Raw genomic sequence first — 12814 nt, forward strand, 5'->3', positions numbered from 1 at the left:
ATCTAGGGATACTCCAAGTGGCCACGAAATCGTCTCGGTTTGGCAGTGCTGGATACATCGATTCACATGCTCGCCACGCCATTAGTGACGTGGAAAGGCTATGCAGAGTTAGTATCCTGCAATATGTTGTATAAGACAAGGCGGAAAGAGTACATGATAGGAGAAGATAATTGAACGGCCTATTCACCGCAATCTATGCACGTACATATCGCCAGCTGCATGAAGTCACATACCATTGCCTTTATCTCTATTCTTGTTTGTTGACGCTGCACCAAATGCACACCGCCTGGTAGCCCTTGCATACCAATGCAAGGCCCATCCTTCTATCGCATATTTAATGCATCCAGATGACGACTCTATCATCACGGATCTACAGATTCCATAGATAAGGCTCGAGTTTATCGCCCAGAATGCAGATAGAAAGCCAAATATACTCTGAAATGAGCAAGGACCAGAAGGCAGAAAGGGATATCTTACACCGATAGATTCAAGGCAATCGCTTGAGTACTTTAAATACACAGCTGGGTGTCAGTGTTTAGCGGTCATCGGATAACTTTTCCACACACCTCACAGCATATACTTCTCCAATCCTTCAATATGGACAGATTCCAGGCAATGTCACTCTTCCAGCCGTCGAATCTACGACGAGCAATCTCAGAGTCAATGGACAAGGAGACAAAACGTATCAACTACCATCTACTCGGGACTGTTTTAGGTGTACCGCATACCACTATGGCTCGAACCCTGGCTTTGTTGGGCTTTGACTTTGTTATAGTAGATGCTCAGCATGAGTGAGCCAGTATTCAATCCCTATTGCCTTTTGTCCACGTTAGCTGACACTGCTAGGCCCTTGGATGCGGAGCGAATGATGCAGCTTATCCAGACTGTCAATTTGTCCAGCCAAGGCAAGACTGTTGCGATAGCACGGGTGCCATCTGTGGACTCGCATCTAGTCACACATGCACTCGACGCAGGTAAAATCTCCATCTTGTCTGATATCAGCAATAGAATCTAACATCGTCCAGGAGCGGCCGGGATTATCTTCCCCCATGTCGACACCCCCGATCAAGCCGCAGAGGCAGTCAGGAAGTCCCGCTATGCGTGCTCAGGGGGAGACCGTTCCCTGGCCCCGTCTGCTCTAATCCCTAGCATAGCCCAGCTTGCGCCTCCGGGCACCTCCTATCAGCAGGTCGCAGACAATAACATTGCCGTCATCTGCCAGATCGAGAGTCCTGTACGTGGCGCCTCTATCAAAAAAACTCCAGTCCAACCCTGACTAACAATTATTAAACTAGACTGGTATTGAAAACGCCGAGGCGATTGCCACGACGCCCGGTGTCGACTTGCTGATGCTCGGGCCGGGCGATCTTCGTCTTGCGATGGGCTTGCCTTCCACTCCAGTCGGGGGCAAGGAGGATCCCTGCTTTGTCAGGGCTGTCAACCATCTCGTGCAGGTGTCCAGAGACTCTGGCACGCCTTGTATGGCGATTTCTTTCAAGGTCAACACGCCCCCGGAGTGGATGGCGGGTTTTTCTGTCTTGTGCGACTGCGCGGACCTGCATAGCGTCATGGTGGACCATATGCGGAAGATGCGAGAAACCGAAGGCCTGCTCAAGGAGGTTGGCAGTGGGCGATTATCCGATGTGGTGCAGAATGGAGTGTAAATTTCTTATATATGCAAGGTTGTTCTTTATCCTTAATAATACCCATAATTCATCAGGTCGTCTATGTACACACATAACACATAACATTACTATCTCCTTTGATACGCAGAACCAGGTACTCCAACACGATTATTAGCCTCTTGTTCCGCGCGCTTTCGACGTCGCAGGTCCGCATTGGCGTGTGGTCTTATCCAATATGTTGGTTTGCGACGAGCTCTCGCGCTTTGCCCATTATCGACATTCCCCCACCATTCAGGGTCATCTTCGCTTCTCCCAAAACACATTGTCTGGTGATATGGGTAGTTTTATTGGTTTCGGTCTTGGAAGTGTGAGATGGCTGTGTATTATGGGTAGAGAGTGAAACTTACAAGAGTGGTTTATGCAATACAGTTTGAGACGGAGAAAACGGTTTCACGTTGACTGGGCTGATGATGCATTCAATCTACGGAGAGACATATTATCTTTATAGTTCTCTTGCCGAACTGCTATGATGTAACGCCTTGTGGCTGTGCAGGGCGCAGTATCTGATATACCTCCTGATTTGGTTAATGATCTGCACAAATCGCAGAGATGCGTCATAACAATAACTCTTAGAACGATGATCGATAGATTTTTTTCAAGTCAGTACAAGACAAATGCAGATCGACACTGATTCACCTTGAGAAAGACGAGGACGTGGGACGAAAGAAAATTCAAGATATGCTTATTACCCTGTGCGGGGATGGCGATCCCTGAAACTACAAATCAAGTGACCATCGAAGGTCGAAACAACAAAAATGGATATTCTCCTATATAATAGTTAGACTGAGTAATCACAGTGAGACCTATATAGCTTACTAGGGAAAGTGGTTCCAGTATATTAATATGCCACATGTCATTGTATAATTAAATAATAACTAGTCAATCACAGTCTACATAGAACAGATTAATGTGTATAAACCTTTATTAACCCGCAGCCTAGGAAATACTCTTTAAGCAGATTAGCCACGTGTTATCTAATGAGATATTTACTGCTTATAAATTAATAGATTCTATACTTTGACAGTGGAAATTATATGTTTTACTACTAGTTATCATTACTATTATCATCACTGACCCTTGTTGCTGGGTGTCTCCTGGTGTATCTCTGTTGGCTTCCCTTAACCAAAGGGCTTTCCCAAAGCGTTTTATCATAATCAGAAAACTCCCTATGGCGGGCGCTGTGTCCAGAATCCCAGGATTTCTTTAATAATAACTATACAAGGCTGTAATCATACCCTGTGCCAAGCCTCACTAACAGGGATAACTAATTAGGATTCTTGACTGGATATCATCAGCTCACCTTATAGATTTAATAATATAATTACCAAGAAGGAGCATCATAATCTTACCATTATAGAGTATATATTTTAAAGAACCCCTAGAAGTAACAATATACTTGACTCGTAAAAGATAAGTTTATAAAATTATATACAGACTCTTCTTCAGCGGATCCTCTACGAGGTAATTAGGTTAGTTAAGTACACTAAAAATCAAAGTCGAGAGTCATCATGCTGTTTATTCATCACCCATGGCCATATACCAGAGCGTGTGTTGAGACTGGTGGTCTCAGTCACATTCTCTAGTCCTGGTGGAATAAGTGCAAGCCGCTTCCCTGCATGAGATCCATTCTGTCTCCTTTCGAATTGGATCATGCCCAGCTCCTCGGCGTCTTTATGTTTTCCTCGGTCTCGTTCAAGGTTGGCAAGATTGGAAAGACAGTCCAGTGTAAAAGAATGGCTCTTTCCAAGTCGTTGTTCGTATCCATTGAGTGTGAAGATATAGTTTTCCTCTGCTTCGTCGTATTTTCCCTGACGTCTGAGAATGTTTCCGAGGTTGTTCACGCACATAAGAACTCCAAGGTCTTTGTCATTGGACTGTTTGGAATACCCATCCATAGCCTTTTTGTAGAGATGCTGGGCCAACGTATCGTCGCCTTGGATCTGATGGAGATCGGCTAAACTCTGCATACTCCGCAAGGTTTCATAATGCTGAGAACCCAAATGCTCCCCACAAGCCTTCAGCAAATCTTCTTCCAAGCCTTGGGCCTCGCTGTACTTTTCTCGGGTAGACAAGACGATAGACAAGTCATGCGTGCTAGCGAGAGTATGTGGATGCACGGGACCAAGCAGACTGTCCTGCTTCTCCATTGTCTGCCGGAGTAAAGTCTCAGACTCTTCGTATTTCCGCCTGGAGAGTAAGACTAGCCCCAGTTTGTGGGAAAGACGAAGAGTCGTTTTATAAGCCTCGTCTGATCTTTGCTCTCCATCTTCTAGCATCTCGTGTAACAGGCTCTCGGCTGCTTCATGTTTGCCCTGATAGTGCAACGCCGTCGCAAGATCGTAGGCAGTGCTCAGTGTTGCGGGATCATCCTTTCCCAAGATCTTCCCATATCCAGTGAGTGCTCGACGACTCAATTCTTCCGCATCGTGGAATTGTCCTTGCGAGCGAAGCGCGGAAGATAGTCCACTGGCGATATCGAGTGTCACAAGGTGCTCTGATCCAAGAAAATCGTCCGATGTCTGAAGTACCTGCCAACCCATCTTCTCCGCAGCCTTGGATTTACCACGACTGGTGAGGACGGTCATCAGGCTTCTCATGCTGTTGATCGTATCGATGCTTTTGCTTCCATGTGCCCCTTGGTTTCCTTCCACTGCCTTTCGGTAGAAAGCCTCCGCTTCCTCGTATTTCCCTTGAAAGTGACACACAAAGCCCAAATTGGCAACACACGTCAGCATCAAAGGGTGGGCAGCGCCGATGGCATCTCGCGCATCAAACACCCACCGATGCAGCTTCTCCGCGTCTGGATAATTTTCGGTTGTGTGAAGGAGAGATGCTAGTTCGTTATACGACTGACTCGTGAGCGGATCACTCCATCCCAAGGTCTGCACAATCATAGGTAGCGTCTTCTGATATAGGTCGCGGGAAGGGAGGTATTTGCTGTTCATTTGGAGGCCGAAGGCCAGGTTCGTGGCGATGTGGATTGTGCGAGGATGATTATCGCCAAAGCGAGCGGTGGCAAGCTCCAACGCTTGGGGGTACAGCTCGGTTGCATCTTTCCACTGCTGCAAAGCAGTGTGGATTTGACACATCATCTCGATGGAATCAAGAGTACTGGGGTCGCTTAATCCCAGGACTTGTTTCCTGCCATGCAGTGCAGTGGCGACGAGATCTCTTGCTTTCTCTGGGCGCTGTTGTCGCAGGTATGTCAATGCCAGGTTGTGCATTGCTGCCAATGTTGCCGGATGCTGTGGTCCGAATACTGTGGCCGCGTCCTCTACCAGCGCCGTCTGCAGCTGTACCGCTTTCTCATATTCCTCAAGATGGGAATACGCGGCAGCCAAGATCCCTGTGGCTCTGATTGTCGTTGGATCCTGTCTGCCAAAAACCTCCTTCATCGTCTCTATCGCATCAAGCAGAATATCAACAGCCGTTGCGGACTTTCCCTGACGCCAATGAATCTCCGCGAGACAGCAGACGGACATGAGCGTGTCAGGATGTTTGGCACCGAGGACTCGCTGCCGCGACTCGGCCACTCGGGACATGGCCTTGGAGTCTTGCCATCCTGAAGCATGCCCGAATGCCCAGGCGAAGTCGTGCACTATGGCAAGGGTATCGGGGTCATTCCAGTCTATTCCGTTCCTGTTCTGGATGGTTTTTGACAGCATATCAACCGCCGCGCCCCACTGTCCTTGGCTCATCATTAGCCTTGGCTTGACCATATTCATCTGTTTAATCCTTTTTACCTTCATTTTCAGTCTCCGAATTGTCCATTGTGGGAGACTCTGGGGAAATATTTTGATCCTGGACAGTCGACGGCAGAAGGATGGTGAATCCATCGAGTCAAACCTCGTGTTCAACCCGTTTCACATGACAGCGGCGAAGATCACTCGTATTTCAACTAACAGCGGTTGAACCAACGAGATAACGGCTCCTTAGGGTCCACTCGTTCGCCATGCCTAAACAGACATCGTCGCAATCCATCGTGGAGATGCGCTTGGCAATGTCGGCCAATGCGAGTCCATCCATCTTTCACACAATTTGGGTTCCTGGGCAGTATATATTGATAAATAATATCTGCAGAAATGCTGTGGTCTGATTTTCCCGACGAAATCCTCTTGGCCATCGCCGAGCATGTCGAATTTGAATACGATCTCAACGCTCTTGTTCAGATCTCGCGACGTCTTTATCATTGCCTCAATGGTTTCCTTTGCCGTAAAAGCCAGCAACTCGGAGGCGCTGGATTGGTAACAGTGGCGAACACAGGATGCGAGGGTTCAGTCCGCGAGTTTCTCGACCAAGGTGCAAATGTAAATGCCACAGATCTGGATGACGACAATGACAGAACCATCCTTGCATTTGCTACACAAATGGGTCACTTGAGTATTGTGCAGTTACTACTGGGCACCGAGGGGGTGGATGTGAATGTCCATGATGAAGGGCGAACCCCGTTGTCTTTCGCAGCGAAGGCCACGATGCAGTGGTCAAGTTGCTTCTTCAGGACCCCCGTGTCATCCCAGACACCCAAACCGAGAATGGGGGTACTGCACTACACTGTGCAGTGAGCTGTGGGCATCCCGCGGTTACCAGAACGCTGCTTGCAGACGGCCGCGTCGATCCCAACGCCTTGGATAATAGGGATCGGAAAACGCCGCTGATGTGGGCTGTTTGGGGTGACAACCGTGACGCAGAGCTGATCAATCTCCTGCTGAGCGCGGATCAGGTCAACGCAGACGTTCAGGATGAGACCGGGCGTTCAGCCCTGTCAGGGGCTTCTTCTTCTGGGTGTACGACCGGCGTGAGGTTTCTGCTGGAGAAAGGCGTCAATGTTGATCTTCCCGATGAAAACGCCAACACACCACTGATCATGGCAACAGTGGAGGACCACAGTGATGCGGTGGAATTGTTCCTTACTACTGGCGCTGATATTAACGCTAGAAACTCTCGATTCATGACGCCCGTCTCCCTGGCGGTGTCCAACGGCACTGTGAAGGCCATGAAAGTACTACTTGCGCATCCCAACGTTGACTTGGACTGTCGAAGTCATCAAGGCTTTACGCCATTGTTATTTGCTACCCAAGGAGGTCACTCTGTGGTGGTACAATTACTGCTATCCAATGATGCGGTGAACGTCAACGCCCATGACTACGAGAATGACACGCCACTAAATATAGCAACCAAGTGGAACCATGTGAAAATTGTGAACTTATTGCTCAGGAAGGACGGTATCAATCTCAACGCCAAAGACCAAAGTAGTAAAACACCACTTGTGTTAGCTGCTGGTTGCGGCAGCAGAGAAGTCGTTGAAATGCTGCTCGCCAAGGATGGCATCGAATTGAATCCTAGGGACTGTGATGACAAAACACCCTTGGGGATTGCTGCTATGATGGGTCATAGGGAGATTGTGGAATTGATGGTGCAGAAGCCGGGTGTTCATACTGATATAGAAAATGTATACTGAACGGAGGAGAATGGTGGTGATACATGTTGACTATAATTTCAATTCGGCCACATAGACTTTTGAAAACCGCCGCATTCATATCTGATAGCCCCATGGTAGATGCCTTGCAACACTGTTATAGAGGCATTCTTCTATTTTGGTCCGGGGTAATTCCACGTCTGGGTCAACTGACGTTGCGTCTGACCACCCAGTATATTTATTATACTGATACTGACTGTTCAGGTATGAGAAAATCATGGGTAGATGACTCTGAATGGCTCTAATATAGCTTAAGTATGGCTGAGTGGATGGGAAGAGGGACCCTATTCTTCGATCATATATACTGGAATTTATATAAGGGAGGGGTATGCGCATTAAAGGAATACATAACAGTCTATACGATTGCTGTATTCCAAGTCAGATAATCGGCTTTGAGATTGTCGTGTTATTTAATGTATGAGATATTAACACCATATATATCAAAAAATATAAAAATATAAAAACATACAACAGCAGGGATTCGCTGGTGGTCACCCACCCAACTACTAACCTGCCGGCGTGTGGCTTAAGTACGGCTGAGCGGACGGGAAGCCCTGTTCTCCACACCCTGTGGTCGTATGTACTAGATATAACACAAGGGGCTATATAGAAATGCCATATAGAAAACAATATAAACACTCAGTTAGAGATTAAGGTACACCGGTAATATGATCAACGAGATTTAGTGGCACAGTTTACGAAGAAAAGTTGGTATGATAGTAATACAGTCATTATATTGTTCTGAACGCAAACGCTAATAAAGACAAATCCATGCATTTCCGGAACACCATGCCGAATATTTATTTGAGCCAAATGCCTAGCCAGAGGCTCGCCTCCATGTATGCACTTTGAAAGGGGGCAGTCGCCGTTGGTGATACACTAGCGAAAGCAACGAATGGAAGTTCATCAATTCCCTGGCCGTTTCTGTACGAGTTCTGTTCAAGCCCGGTTATGTTCGGATGAAGATGTTGCGCGTCAAACGTCTCATCTTCAAGGATTTGGTGGTGCTCGATCATTCGGTACGTAATATGTAAGGATTGCGACTGGCTGACCAAATTTATGATGACAAGTCGAGTGGTGGCAGCGGGTGCCTGCATATTCATGAGGCATTGGTCGCCGTTATTTTCGCCATCAAAGGCAGTTTATATACGTCGTCGGGTTGCATCGCGAGAATTGGTGCACGCCCATTGTTTTAGGTAGATCAAGTCACCCTCTATGGTGTGTATTCGTAACGGCGCCAGTTATCATTGAGCCACCATTGAGCAACATGCGCCGCATCGTTGATCCACTGGTAGGCGTCCTCGCCATACCGTCTCTTGGCCTGGTCAATCAGAGCCAAAAGATCGAAGGACATCAGGTAGCTTCTCTCCTTAGGATCGGTCTCAACATTCGAGAATCGCCATTCCACATCCGGTACGAGAGGAATGACCAAGCGGTATGGCTTCGCAGCAGATCGCAAAGAAACCCAGGTGCCTCCTGTATTCATAACGGTGAACTGCCAGTCTTGCTTTCCGTTGGCTTCAGGAACGAGTGGTCGGATAATCGATTGGCCCTCATACATCGGGAGCAGATCCTTGATGACACGCATGCCCTTTTCATCAACGGACGATGTCTCTTGCAAAAGGTCGAGAATAGTGGGTAGAATTTGCATCGAAGTAACTGGGGAATCGATTTCGATGGCAGGAAGCTGTGGGTGGGCAAAGACCAATGGGACGTGGAAGTTGGAGATGTGAGGGTTATCGTAAGGTGTGACACCGCCATCCTCAGGAAGTGTGATACCACTATCATCGGGTCAGCTAAATTCCCTACACGGGACATTGAATCACTTACTGGTCACCAGTTATCACAAGCAAGGTCTCGTTGGCAGCCCCGGTTTCCTCCAGGATTTGCAAGGTCTCGGCAAGCCACTTGTCGATGTAGTTAAGAGTGTTCAAATAGCGGCCAAGCTTCTTGTTGAAAGGAAGCCACGTAGAGCCAGCCATTTCTTCAAACTCATCATGCGGCATGTTCCAAGGGTAATGGGTGATACCAGTAAGGTGGGTGATGAACAAGCGTTCCTTGTCCTCTTCGGCCTTGTTGAGAGCATCACGGAAATAGTCTCGCAGCTCATCGTCGGGGTATCCCCAGAAGTTGACCTCCTCGGTTCCAGACTTGGGGTTCTTGGCACGGTCTTCCATGATTGTGTCGACATTAATCGAGTCTTTGAAGCCCAGAACAGGTGTCAGGAAGTTCTGGTTATCGTAGAGATCAGTGATGGATTGCATGAACGCGGTGCGCCACGGCCAGGAGGTGAAATCGTCTGTACGGTTGGTCTCCTTAGTCTTGTCGGTTCCATTGTATTGAGCGCTGATAGCATCGAAGATGTGAGGCATGCAAGGCTGGTAAATGTGGTGCAGGTACTCCTTGTTGAAGTCAACAACCAGAGGCGAAAGACCACAAATTGAACCCGTCAGACTCTTGAGCGTAAAAGTACCGGCAGTGTGGGAGTTTGTGGCGTGGATACCACCATACGGCTTGACATTGTTTCCATTCCATCCAGAGGGTGTTCCGGTCAGACGCTCCGCCGTTGGTGTCAAATTAGCATATCGTTGTTCAACTTCGTCAGGAACCTTGCCATTGAACGAGCTTTTGAGGCGGTCGTGCATGAAGGAGTCTTTGCGAAGAGGGAAAACATCCTCTCTGGTACTTTCCAACTTGATCAGAAAGACGTGCTTGATTTTAACACTCCCATCATGGAGAGCTTTGCGGTAAGGCTCGATGACTTCACCTTCCAAGTTCGAGACATGCAGAGGGTCCTGCTTCGGGTTGTAGTGGAGATACGGCTCCTTGCTGTTCTTATTCGCATACCAGTCTCGGAATCCAGGCAGCTCCTCGACCGGCAACCAATCGAATTTCGGTGGGATATCCAGGGCCGTACGGTTGCCCAACCAGCTGTATTCGCCCAAGGCACCAGGAATATCAACGAGTGCGTGGCCGCCATGGGGTCGGGAGCCGCCAAAAGGCGTAACAACGAGAGTTTGGGACAAAAACCAGTATGCAGAGTCGGACGGGCGGATGCAGCCCAGAAAAGCGACATAAGTAGCGGCGAAAAGAATGACAGCACGTTTCAGGAGAGTAGAGCGAGTGTTGTTCTCTACCGGCTTGGTGGGCTCGCCCAGAAGAAAAACCGAGTCTGAGTCGCTCTTATCGTCAAAGTCGTCAACGGCCACTTGCTCGTAAATCTCCGGGTCTGGGAGAGGGGTCGACTTTCTCCGACAGCAACGGAAAGCAAATCCCACGCAGGAGCTCAAGGCCCGCAAAACCTCCCTCACACCGTTGTAAAGATAAGTGGCGGTAAACCAGGATACGATGAGGAATACGGCTTCGATAATGAGAACACCAGTCAAACCGGCAAGGAGTGTCTTAACCGAGGCGAAATCGCGGTGGAACGAATGAGCTTGGCGCCAGTGAATTTCGGCACCGGTGGTGATGTAGAACGAGGCATTAGCGGCAGACATGAAGGAAATCGCGATACTGGACGAAATTAGCAAGATTGGAGGCGGATCGCAGTCGATCAGCATACCTAGCGGGGACGGCCACCAACGCCGCCGAAATACGGACCCATTTGTTATGGAAATTGCGACACAGGCCCCAGCAGACGAAGATGCACAAAACATCCTGCACGAAAAATGTCGGACCCCAGACCAGAAGCTGTGGCAAAGGAAGGGAACTGAGATGGGAGTAGACGTGGAGGACCTTGGCGCTGAAAATGGCGATGAAAAGCAGAGCGAACCAGTATTTGCGCGAAGCCGTCCATCCTAGGTTGCGGAAGATGGGATATCGGATGAGAAGACGAGAGAAGGTGTCTCTGCATCGGTCGAAGCTGTAATGCAGTTTGGCAGCGACCATGTCGGCGGTGGTGTTCGAGGAATGTTCCCCAGACTGTCAAAGCGACGCAACACGCAAGGGATAAACACCTCACAAGGGAGACACACGGCAGTCGAACATTTAAGCAACGTCGCGAAAGGGAAATAAAGAATGGGCGAATACGAAACTGGAGGGAGAAGAAGAAGAAAAAAAGAGCGAGCGATGAGGCTGAGCAGAAAGGAGCGAACAGCGCGAGGCTGCGAGGCGGAAAGGAGAGACTGGAGAAAAGAAAAGCATAACACAATACGATCAACAAACCATCGCGATAGGGCAGAGCCATTATGACAGAGATCCGCTGCTAGTCCCGACTAGGCTCAGATCCAGGCAGGATCACATGGTCAATTGCCCAAAGTAGCCTAGTCTCAGGGTCCGCCCGGCTCTGCAGACCAATGATCAGAGGCCAACAGGCCCACTCATTCACCATTGGGTCAGTGGTGGGTATGAGCTTGGCGGATCACCAAATTGTTCAGGGTAAAGATGTGGTATTTATTGTATTTGTTACCGTTGTCAGTGCAATCACCCAAATGGGAAACTCCTGTCTGTCTGACTACACCCACAGGGAGAGTTTATTCAGTTTGCCTTTTGATTTGTTTGACACACTGGACATGGTTGAGTGGCTATGATCCATAATCTCACTGGCTGCATGAGGCTGAGACAAATGGAGTTGACCACATCATTGAGTGTCCTGCCCCATAACACAGTGCATTTCCAGTTCGCGGAGCCTAGAAGCTCATATACACAAAACAATGCCATCGTCCAGCCGAAATGCATCTTGACTCGCACCCCACAGAATCAGTAATAACTCGTCTGATCCGGCAAAGAATTGTGCTAGAATTGCTTGGCGTTCTTCAAATCTTTGTGACACGGTGGGTCACAGTAATACCTGGCCAATGAAGAGAGCTTAAACCCACGCGCAAATTAATAAACTCTTTTAGAACACAACTAATTTCAGCACAATTTACGATTACGAGCAACAAATCCTCATACGACTACGAGGCAGTTCCCACTGCCCATGAAGCATCAAGATCTACAGAGTAGCACACCGTCATGTTCAAAATATTCTCATCGTCTGCAATGAAACAGCCTCTAACTCCGCCTACGGGTGGGCTGTGTAAGGCTGTACCGCACGTGACCATATCCACACCTCGCAACTCGGAAGCGGAATTCGGAGCTTCCGTTGGCCGCTCCCGGCTACAGGATGTTCCGGTGCCAGGAAGGCTAGTCGAAAGCTTGAGAAACAGAGTTCGTCAGTTGCTGCCTTGAAGCCTCGGCAGGGTCCACCGAAGGGTCTTGTCCAAGTCACGGAGCATCGCTATTTATAGTCGGTAAGGATGGTGTTGACCGTTAAAGACAACATATTTTGTTGGATCTATTATTTAGAAACACTTCTCCTGACAGTTGGCTATGATCGACACAGAATGACACGGCATTGTTGGGGGCCATAGGGGCCATTACATGATTGCACAGTAGTGCGGTGTACGTCGTAAATATAGCAATCCTAGTTAGGAAAATGATACGACCACTGCCCAGTTGCTTTACTGGGATGTTTCTGAGGGGAATGTTGTTCAAATATTCCCTCATATGACTAAATCGTATACTCTTCCACCCGACGCCTCTCATATTAATTTGTTCACCATTCTTCTGATGGCAGTTTCACAGAATATTCGTGGTGATATCTCCACAAAAGCCAAATACCCCAGGATATCGAAGATGTCATAATTCCATCGGATCCCCTCGAGATATTTGC

At 48.4% G+C, this 12814-nt stretch overlaps 4 protein-coding genes across 4 annotated transcripts; 1 reads left to right on the forward strand and 3 right to left on the reverse strand.

Moving 5' to 3' along the window:
• Window positions 1–597: 597 nt before the first annotated feature.
• On the forward strand, window positions 598–1664 carry ASPWEDRAFT_175935 (HpcH/HpaI aldolase family protein; the record flags this gene model as incomplete). Its single annotated transcript, XM_040831436.1, has 4 exons — window positions 598–791; window positions 847–974; window positions 1026–1234; window positions 1296–1664. 4 exons carry the CDS (start codon window positions 598–600, stop codon window positions 1662–1664), a joined length of 900 nt encoding a protein of 299 aa, XP_040684508.1.
• Window positions 1665–3065: 1401 nt separating this feature from the next.
• On the reverse strand, window positions 3066–5478 carry ASPWEDRAFT_71892 (uncharacterized protein). The gene is made up of 2 exons (XM_040839207.1): window positions 5429–5478; window positions 3066–5373 (listed from the first exon to the last, which is right to left on the reverse strand). Exons 1-2 carry the CDS (start codon window positions 5454–5456, stop codon window positions 3176–3178), a joined length of 2226 nt encoding a protein of 741 aa, XP_040684509.1. The 5' UTR covers window positions 5457–5478; the 3' UTR covers window positions 3066–3175.
• A 2896-nt stretch (window positions 5479–8374) lies between these two features.
• ASPWEDRAFT_54199 (uncharacterized protein) lies at window positions 8375–11347 on the reverse strand (the record flags this gene model as incomplete). Its single annotated transcript, XM_040838026.1, has 4 exons — window positions 8375–8942; window positions 8992–10674; window positions 10724–10958; window positions 11326–11347. The coding sequence occupies 4 exons, from the start codon at window positions 11345–11347 to the stop codon at window positions 8375–8377; spliced, it is 2508 nt and encodes an 835-aa protein (XP_040684510.1).
• Window positions 11348–12370: 1023 nt separating this feature from the next.
• On the reverse strand, window positions 12371–12795 carry ASPWEDRAFT_672729 (uncharacterized protein). The gene has a single exon (XM_040838896.1). The coding sequence runs from the start codon at window positions 12685–12687 to the stop codon at window positions 12412–12414; it is 276 nt and encodes a 91-aa protein (XP_040684511.1). The 5' UTR covers window positions 12688–12795; the 3' UTR covers window positions 12371–12411.
• Window positions 12796–12814: the final 19 nt, after the last annotated feature.

The sequence above is a fragment of the Aspergillus wentii genome (genome assembly GCF_001890725.1).
Source record: "Aspergillus wentii DTO 134E9 unplaced genomic scaffold ASPWEscaffold_8, whole genome shotgun sequence".
NCBI lineage: Eukaryota > Fungi > Ascomycota > Eurotiomycetes > Eurotiales > Aspergillaceae > Aspergillus > Aspergillus wentii.

Bases quoted from the DNA above. Each gene is read 5' to 3' on its own strand.
- ASPWEDRAFT_71892 (XM_040839207.1), bottom strand. From the start codon at position 5,456: ATGGACAATTCGGAGACTGAAAATGAAG. The intron at 5,374-5,428 runs GTAAAAAGGATT...TGATGAGCCAAG, and splicing joins TTCGGAGACTGAAAATGAAG to GACAGTGGGGCGCGGCGGTT.
- ASPWEDRAFT_672729 (XM_040838896.1), bottom strand. From the start codon at position 12,687: ATGAGAGGCGTCGGGTGGAAGAGTATACGATTTAGTCATATGAGGGAA.